The sequence below is a fragment of the Amphiura filiformis genome, chromosome 18, assembly GCF_039555335.1.
Source record: "Amphiura filiformis chromosome 18, Afil_fr2py, whole genome shotgun sequence".
In the NCBI taxonomy this organism is placed as follows: domain Eukaryota; kingdom Metazoa; phylum Echinodermata; class Ophiuroidea; order Amphilepidida; family Amphiuridae; genus Amphiura; species Amphiura filiformis.
Window position 1 is genome coordinate 22180770 of NC_092645.1, and position 9512 is coordinate 22190281.

Consider the following 9512-nt stretch of genomic DNA (forward strand, 5'->3'; position numbering starts at 1 on the left):
GCCTTTTTTAATCTCTTTTCCTAACAACATATTATAGAAGATACATACATGGTGTAGTATTAATTGTCTATGTGGAAGAGATTATTTAGGCCTATTTAATTTATTCAGTGTTATAATCAGTGAGTATATTTCTATAGATAGTATAACAAAGGATTTAATGTATTCTATTCATGTATTCTACTTGGACATGTTCAATAGAATATATTATGGTTTGTTATGAAACACACATCTCAGTTACCAGGATACAGTAAACAAAAAAATATATAGGGCTAAAATGATTTTCTAAAATGGTTTAATACCACTTTGTATGTAGAGATATTTTATAAGTTCAGGACATGAGATGATGAACATATAAATGTACTTTATTAATTTGCAATAAAAAAAAGAAGATGGGTACTGATGAAAATCAGGGTATTAAATCGCCTTAATACATGTATAAAACATTACCAAACTATACGAAACTATACGCAACTTTAGTATATAGATGTTGAGAGGCCAAGTGGACTTACGGTCTTCTTGCGCTCAGGTCTTCATATGAACATAAATACATGGGATCTAGTCCGAATTTTTGGGGTTAGGGTTAGGTTTAGCGTACTACATCGTAAGTGGCACTTAGAAGGGTCTTGTACTTAATAAAACTTTTAAAACAATCTAAAATCTGAGTGCATGACCATCGTAAGTGCACAGGACGCAGTGTCATCCTCCCGATATCTTCGTGTCAGAAATTGCCATGATAGTAGGTTAAATCCACTAGTTCTTCAACTTGATAGTTCGTGAGAGAGGCCGAGGGACTCCAACCCGCATCACAATACAACAACACGGCCACCGTACCGGCTCACATGAGATTTTATAAACAAGTAAAACCACAAACTTAATTTGCGGCAATTCTGGATGATGAGTAACCTAGGAAATGCACATCTACAAAGAAACCTGTATATTTTCCGAATTTGTCTTTGGGGAAGGAAGGAGCAGAAAACAAGAAGGTCAAAAGGTAAGCTTACATAATTACAATAAGCATTGGTTAGGCCCGGTGGCTAGGTAAGCTTAAATTTTCATTTTACCGCAGAGAGAAAGCCTGATATAAATAATAGTAATAATAATATTGAATGGGTTATTTTCGTGTGATACAAGAATATAATTGCACTCGATAGAAAAATATTGCACTCGTCTTCGACTCAGGCAATATTTTTTCTATTTCGTGCAATATAGGCTATTCTTGTATAAAGCAAAAGCCATTCAATATTATATAATTATCCTTGTCTGTCAGGTTTCCTATAAAGTACTACGTCTCCATCAAATCTCTGGTCTGCTGGTCTCAAGTCCAAGAAGCATTTCCCTGCAGTGTCCTGTTTTAACTCTTAGTTCAGGGTTCAGACATTTCATATGCCCCTATATTTTTGATAGTATAATGTTTGATAGCTCATTTTTCATATTCTCTATGTTCAATGGCTTAGGGCCTAGTAAGAATTATGATGCATAGGGGTGCACACCAGTAAATAGCCCCTATTGACTTTCTGTACAAACAGGGTCCGGGAAAACGTCATTTTCTTCAAAACTTACCCTTTCTGCAAGTCGAAGGTCAGATGAAGACATCCATTGCAGAATTTTGAAAGTTTAGCCAAATCGTCATAAAAAGACGGATCCTGCTCATTTTTCACGAACAATCTATTTCCCAGGATTAAATATGAATCAGGGCCTAATAGTTGGGTTTTAAGCCTTTTCTAATGTATTACATTAAGTCACAATTGCACTTTTCCTCGTTTGAAATCGATTTTCTTCTTCCTATGGTGAATGAGACTTGTATTTACTGGTGTGCACTCTAAAGTGTTAAAACTTGTGTTGAAGCATGACACAAAAACATGTTTGCATAGGTTTGATATGAATTTCTGGATTTGTTCTATTCTTTATGACTAGAAATATTGACAATAATATTATTTTTTAGGATTTACTGTTCAAGCGCTTCACTTCACCGAGCACGGCGTTCAACTTGTACGTGACCTCTTCAGTCAGGCGTAATAAAACATTTCCTTTTCAATATCATTCATTAGTTCCGCTTTAATGAAGCTAAAATGAATACAGCTAAAGAACCGTGTGGAATTAATTTGAACTTTCAATGCCCCGCGTTGGCCTGTTGTTATTACACAATGTAATGTCAAGTTTACCTTGGCTTGTAATTAACATAAACGCACCGACACACCGCCACCAACAGCAGCACCTAACAACTAACTTCTCGTCTCTTTTCTTCCAAATGAAGAAAACATCATCACATACATGGCGTATACTATGATAGTTTGGGCCATTATGACTCTACGCATTTTAATAAAGGGAAAACCTGCGCAGTATGGACGATACGCGAAAACCAAACGCGATATCTTTATCAATGGCAACTTAGCGTGGTTCCTGCAGGAATTTCCGTCGTTCGCCATTCCTGTTTGGTGCGTATTTTACACCGAGGCAGCTCAGTTGAGTAATATTGCAAATAATGTGCTTGTTGGAATGATGATTTTACATTATTTTCAAAGGTAAGTAAGGAAATGAATCACAAAGTGTTGGCGAAGATAGAAAAGAGTCGTACGCGTCGGAGAAAAGACAAAAGTTACTAGCTAATCGCCCCCCGGGGATCACCTATCGTGAAGCAGTGAGGGTACCAATACATGATCTACTGACAAGTGACTCATATGTGAATGCAATCTTGCATAAGTCGGGAAATGTGGTGTTATCAAGCAAAATCAATCTGAAGTCAGACATATTCAATTTTTATTTTCTTATAGGATTGTCAACAGCATTTGCAAAGCTATTTTAGCAGCAACCCCCATTCAGGATGGACTATCATTTCAAAAGATGTGAGCAGTTAAAGAAATTTCCAAAACATTGGGAAAGAAATGGAAATACTTCCTATGTTTTATTATAAATTATCTCAAAATCAATATTCCTGACTTCCGACCGATTTTGCTTATTCACATCACATATCTGCGTTGCAATGTTTTGTTTTGTTTCATATCAATTTCTAAACGCTCTTTAAGCAAAGTCATTGTATATTGAATTTACAACCATATGATAAAAAATGGCTAAATCAATCACTATCGCTCAGCGATGTAGTATAAATTAGCCATAGAGATGTCTTTACAATTCCCGGGTCAATGTTGCAGGGGACAGTAAGCTTGTATTGTCTCATTGTCTGCATATCATTGGCAGCTCAGTGACAAGAAGAGCACATACCTAACTATTAGTAGGCATGTCCACTAAAAATTGAAGTACTTTTAAATTGATTCAGACCTAACTTATTGGATGGGAATTGATGAAAGAAACATTTTGGCGTTTAAATAATCTTAATCGGACGTTTCATTCCAGAGATATGGCCTTTCGAGTGTCACGGTTTTATATAGGGCTGCTAGAACATGTTAAAAAGTTAAAGTCCAAAAAGGAATACTAACAGAAAGTGCAACTTTAAGGTACTTTTTCTTATCTGGAACATTATATTTGCTTATAACAACATGAAAATAAGATCATCCTGAAAATTTAATCGATTTTGTTGACATACAACAAAAAATATAAGACCTCAAAACCCATGGTTTGTTTGGTGAAACCTCAAGCATGATCATAGATGGCCGCCATGGAAAATATCTCCATAGAGGAGATGAACAATAAGTGCATTATTTCAAATGAAAAGCGGTAGTCTTAAACATTGTTCAATCTTTTAAGGTCAGCACATTTTATCTTCAAAAACTATTATATTTCATCATGGCATAAGTTTGGTAACATTAATCACTACCAATTTTGAGAAATTTGCTCCAACTCAAAGGTTATCTTTACTACATTGAGCAATACACTGTGTGTGCATGGAAGCCATGATGGTCCCCGGTTTTTATACTCCCTATGAAATGGACATGGTAGTGAGAAGTGCACGGGGAAGTGCATGATTTGAGATGGGCCGCGGTAGGCTTAAACATTCTTAAATTTCTTAACATCCTACACATTTTGTCTTCATAAATAGTTAAATTTTATGAGTATGTAAGTTTGCTTGTCTGATTCACTCCAAATTCGGAGATAATTGCGTTTGAACACATGATGCACGGAATGGTGTCACTTCAACCTGTTGTAGTTCTCATCTCATTAAATTTTTCATTAAAAAAAGTTGATCTCTTCATGCAGGAAGGTCCTCTCTATTTACTGACCAAACAGGAAAACGTTTGGTTAATGTTTTCTGGTGGAATCAGGAATTTCTTGAAACACCCTGATATAGGCCTACATTTGGATCAAAACAAGTATGTACGCCATTTAACAGGCCTGGGATTTCTTGTATCGATCAGTTTCTCCATAGACAATACGTGTGTGAGTGCACGCACACAGTAAATGAAAAATCGTTCTAGTGGAAACTGTATTGAGAGTGGGCATCCCTACTATTAGACCACAAAGTTGCATTGAGATGATTCCGAGTGACCGCCACTTCTATCTGCTATTGACATTCATTGAATGACTACATCTCGACTATGAACATATCCCGTTATTTTTGATTTCTGTAAAAATCTATTGCGAGGCTTGCAGTTGAATATGTGTGTTGGAAGAATATAGTAAGCTTCTGCTAGGACCTTTAAACCCCAAACTGCCCAAAAAATCGAAATTTCTAGAGTTGGTGACGTGAAAGATGCGTAATTAGATGCGCAGAACGTAAAAAATAAGTCCTTTAAGCTGATAAGTCAGCGCGGCGCATGCGTATTGGGAAAGACATGTACCAATCTGTCATATTTTTAATACTTAGCTTGAGTCTATTAGCCCCTCTCTCGAAACTACCAAACACGGCGGAACAAATTCACCATGCGTGGCTGTTGAAGAACTATTGGATTCGACCTACTTATCATGGCAAATTCTGACACGGAGATATTGGAGTGAAACGCTGTATGGGGCATCATTTTGAAAAACAAAATCCGACATCTGTGGGGTACATTCTCACTCAGACACCACGCCCCATTCATGCCTCTGATATGAAGTCACTGTAAAATCACACATACTGAGAAAAAAACAGACAGACAGACAGACAGACAGACAGAGACATAGTGGCATCGAGAAAGATAGTTTACTCAAATTAGCACTTTTTTCCAGAACATTCATATTCAGCCTGTTGCATCGTGGTAAACCAGAACCAGTGTTTATATTCAAATTTGTCGTATGCTTCTGTATGTATAATGGATACATGCAAGGACGGTACCTTACACAATTCGCTGTATATGAGACTAATTACCATACATCGCCAAAGCTCTTTTTAGGTAAGGAGAACACTGTATCAATATAAATGGGCTTGTACACTACGTCTACGTCCTTAAGTGTACAATCTATGCTGTAATCCATTTTTTTTTTCGTATTTCGCTGCCGTTGGCGGTGTTTCGCTCTGCTGACTCCAATTATGCCAGAGTTAGCTAAGCGGAAAACTGAAAGCGAGACCATATGTACCAAGTTTAAGCTAGATAGTCCTTACAGTTACTTGGCATAATTGGGCGTATGTGTATGTAATTTACATCTTTGGCCTCGCTTTCAGTTTTCCACTTCGCTAACTCCGGCCTAATTGGAATTGCAGAGCCAAACGCCGCCAACGGCAACGGAGTGGTCAATTGTAATGCGCCTGTTGATGGTGATGGTGATGGTGATGCTGCTGCTGCTGATGGTGATGATAATGATTACAACGAAGATAATGATTACGACGACAACAACGACGTTGATTATAATGATGATGTGATGACGATGATAATGGCGACGACGATACTGTCGATTTAAATATGATGATGATAATGATGATGATGATGATGACGATGATGATGATGATGATGATGATGATGATGATGCCAGCGGCGTTGTTAATGATAATTATGATTCAGATATAAACCTTGCCTGCTCAAATAGTTTTACATTATGCACGGTATTTCAATTGCAGGTTGTACCATGTATGTTGTTGGGCTGACAATCAATATGCATTCAGACAGAATACTGAAAAACTTGAGGAAACCAGGAGAAACCGGCTATAAAATACCAAGAGGTATGCTAAAAGCGCGCGTAGAAAGTTCCAGAAAAATCAATAGTAAAAGCGAAAGAGAAAAAAGTGAGTAAGCGAACGTGTAATGAATGAATGAATGAATGAATGAATGAATGGATGGATGGATGGATGGATGGATGGATGAATGAATGAATGAATGAATGAATGAATGAACGAACGGACGGACGAACGGACGAACGAACGAACGAACGAACGAACGAACGAACGAACAAACGTGTACTGTCTTATGGCTTTAACAATTATGTTAGGTAATCCACATGTCGTGGATATTTGGACCATTTTGTCTCCGAGTATTGTATCAAACGCCTTCTTAAAGTCAATAAATGTCATTACTGCAATAAATATTAATGTCTTGCAGAATCGCCTCTATTATTCTTGTAAGTACAAGAATCTGGCGTATAGTTTAACTGTTTGCTCTCATGATTCCGAATTGGTTTAGTCTGAGTTTCCTATAATGTGGTCTTATCCGTATAAGCAGTATGTGATTGTAGGTATCACTGTCAATCAAATTCTCAACGATCCTTGATTGGTTAATAGCGCGTACAAGGAAGGTCGATTTATCTGGTGCCGATCGGAGAAAACGAATAGCGGTAAAAATGGAGAAAAATTGCGTACTTTTACCAGGCAAAAAGCAATTTTTCCAGGCATTGTTGACATGGTGCCTTCGCAAAAGAAAGTTTCCTACTATTAAGACCTAATTTTTGAGATGGTGCAAAATTAACAATAAGGCGCCCGGTTTTACGGCCGTGTTCAGCAACTCATATCATCACGACACTTGTAAACAAACCGTGCTCGAGTTTGATTGACAGATGACGTCAGACGCAAAGTCTTTTTATCTCTGTCTTTCATTATAGTTTGTAGTGTTGCTGAGATCCCCACGTTGGTACAGGGATAAGGTTCATTGTGGATCACTGATCAGGTTTTCATTGCTAAAATATGTTTTGTTGCAGAAGCAAAGAATACGGTTGTTTTCTAGAGTAAATACCACACACTGTGCATGTCCTAGCCTTTCCACCTCTTGTATTGAAAATCAAATTATTATAAGAAAGTTGTGTGCCGGTACCGCTCTGGTAGCGTTAGGCAGTTGAATGTAAAAGCTGCAATATCATCTTCATCAGTGTTGGCGAATGCGTCACTATGATTGTAGTCTATGTCCATGAAGTCGGCCATCATGGACTATTCAGTGCTCTTGGATGCCAATTAAATGAATTCACCTTTTCGGTAAATCCCATAACCCTTTGCGAGTACACCTGAGAACTCGTCATTTGACGTCACGCCGACTTGCAATGCGCAGTAACGATGTTCGATAAACGATGTGCGCATCGGCGCGGAGCGGCGTGACGCAGAATGACGAGTTCTTAGGTGTACTCGCAAAGGCTTATGGGATTTACCGAAAAGGTCAATTGAATGAAATGGTTGAATGTGTGATTGATCGATTTGGTAGTCTAAAAAGTTTGCTAGTACCTAACTTTAACCCAAACCCTAAGCCTAACCCAAAGCCTAACCCCAATTCTAACCTCAACCATTTTTTAACCCTAACCTCTATACCTAACCTACGGTCTAGCAAACCTTTTATTATGCTTCGGACTAGCGAACTTCTTTTCGAACTAGCGAACCTTATTTTGGGACTAGCGCACCATCGATTCATTGTAGTGAAGTAATATGGATGGAAAAAAAAAAGAAATGAATATGACCCTTTTTTTTTCTTTTCACGTTAAAGGTGGTATGTTTGATTACATATCTGGAGCCAATTTCTTTGGGGAATCATTAGAATGGATGGGCTATGCAGTGGCTTGTTGGAATCTACCAGCATTGGCCTTTGCTATTTTAACCCTTTGCATCATTGGACCGCGGGCCTTCCATCACCATAAGTAAGTACACAACATCCAGGAGCTTCATTCATATTATCCAATCTGCACACCTGTCCTGTCTTTTATGTGCAATTTGTCTTGAATGTTTAACTTACGAGCCAAGACATGTTGAGCCATGTTCTGTTTGGTATAGGCTATATCCCACCACCTGATCTTAATTGTTTTACATAATAAGTGTACGTTGTGTACTTCATCATATAACTGGGAAAAAAACGGGTATAATAAACGGAAATTTTCAACTGTTTTGCACGATCGAGAACTGTGAAGCTTAAATCCCGGCTTAAACATGTTAAATGAAACATTCACAACTCGAGCTGAAATGAAACAAATCAAGAGTGTCATATTTGTCCTGCATACCCACAAAAATAGACTTTGATGTATTTTATTGTTTTCTTATTTGATAGATATTACAAAGAGAAGTTTGAAGACTATCCACCAGGGAGGAAAGCGTTCATCCCATTTCTCCTGTGATATAAGATGACTATCCACCAGGGAGGAAGGCCTTTATCCCATTTCTCCTGTGATATAAGATGACTATCCACCAGGGAGGAAGGCCTTTATCCCATTTCTCCTGTGATATAAGATGACTATCCACCAGGGAAGAAGGCCTTTATCCCATTTCTCCTGTGATATAAGATGACTATCCACCAGGGAGGAAGGCCTTTATCCCATTTCTCCTGTGATATAAGATGACTATCCACCAGGGAGGAAGGCCTTTATCCCATTTCTCCTGTGATATAAGATGACTATCCACCAGGGAGGAAGGCCTTTATCCCATTTCTCCTGTGATGTAAGATGACTATCCACCAGAGAGGAAGGCCTTTATCCCATTTCTCCTGTGATGTAAGATGACTATCCACCAGGGAGGAAGGCCTTTATCCCATTTCTCCTGTGATATAAGATGACTATCCACCAGGGAGGAAGGCCTTTATCCCATTTCTCCTGTGATATAAGATGACTATCCACCAGGGAGGAAGGCCTTTATCCCATTTCTCCTGTGATATAAGATGACTATCCACCAGGGAGGAAGGCCTTTATCCCATTTCTCCTGTGATATAAGACACCAGGGAGGAAGGCCTTTATCCCGTTTCTCCTGTGATATAAGATGACTATCCACCAGGGAGGAAGGCCTTTATCCCATTTCTCCTGTGATGTAAGATGACTATCCACCAGGGAGGAAGGCCTTTATCCCATTTCTCCTGTGATATAAGATGACTATCAACCAGGGAGGAAGGCCTTTATCCCATTTCTCCTGTGATATAAGATGACTATCCACCAGGGAGGAAGGCCTTTATCCCATTTCTCCTGTGATATAAGATGACTATCCACCAGGGAGGAAGGCCTTTATCCCATTTCTCCTGTGATATAAGATGACTATCCACCAGGGAGGAAGGCCTTTATCCCATTTCTCCTGTGATATAAGACACCAGGGAGGAAGGCCTTTATCCCGTTTCTCCTGTGATATAAGATGACTATCCACCAGGGAGGAAGGCCTTTATCCCATTTCTCCTGTGATGTAAGATGACTATCCACCAGGGAGGAAGGCCTTTATCCCATTTCTCCTGTGATATAAGATGACTATCCACCAGGGAGGA

At 38.7% G+C, this 9512-nt stretch overlaps 1 protein-coding gene across 1 annotated transcript; it reads left to right on the top strand.

Annotated features, from left to right (window-relative positions):
- The first annotated feature begins 5925 nt into the window (after window positions 1-5925).
- LOC140139995 (3-oxo-5-alpha-steroid 4-dehydrogenase 2-like) lies at window positions 5926-8432 on the top strand. The gene is made up of 3 exons (XM_072161804.1): window positions 5926-6028; window positions 7767-7917; window positions 8322-8432. Exons 1-3 carry the CDS (start codon window positions 5935-5937, stop codon window positions 8386-8388), a joined length of 312 nt encoding a protein of 103 aa, XP_072017905.1. The 5' UTR covers window positions 5926-5934; the 3' UTR covers window positions 8389-8432.
- The last annotated feature ends 1080 nt before the right edge of the window (window positions 8433-9512 follow it).

Bases quoted from the DNA above. Each gene is read 5' to 3' on its own strand.
- LOC140139995 (XM_072161804.1), top strand. From the start codon at position 5,935: ATGTATGTTGTTGGGCTGACAATCAATATGCATTCAGACAGAATACTG. The intron at 6,029-7,766 runs GTATGCTAAAAG...TTCACGTTAAAG, and splicing joins CGGCTATAAAATACCAAGAG to GTGGTATGTTTGATTACATA. The intron at 7,918-8,321 runs GTAAGTACACAA...CTTATTTGATAG, and splicing joins CGGGCCTTCCATCACCATAA to ATATTACAAAGAGAAGTTTG.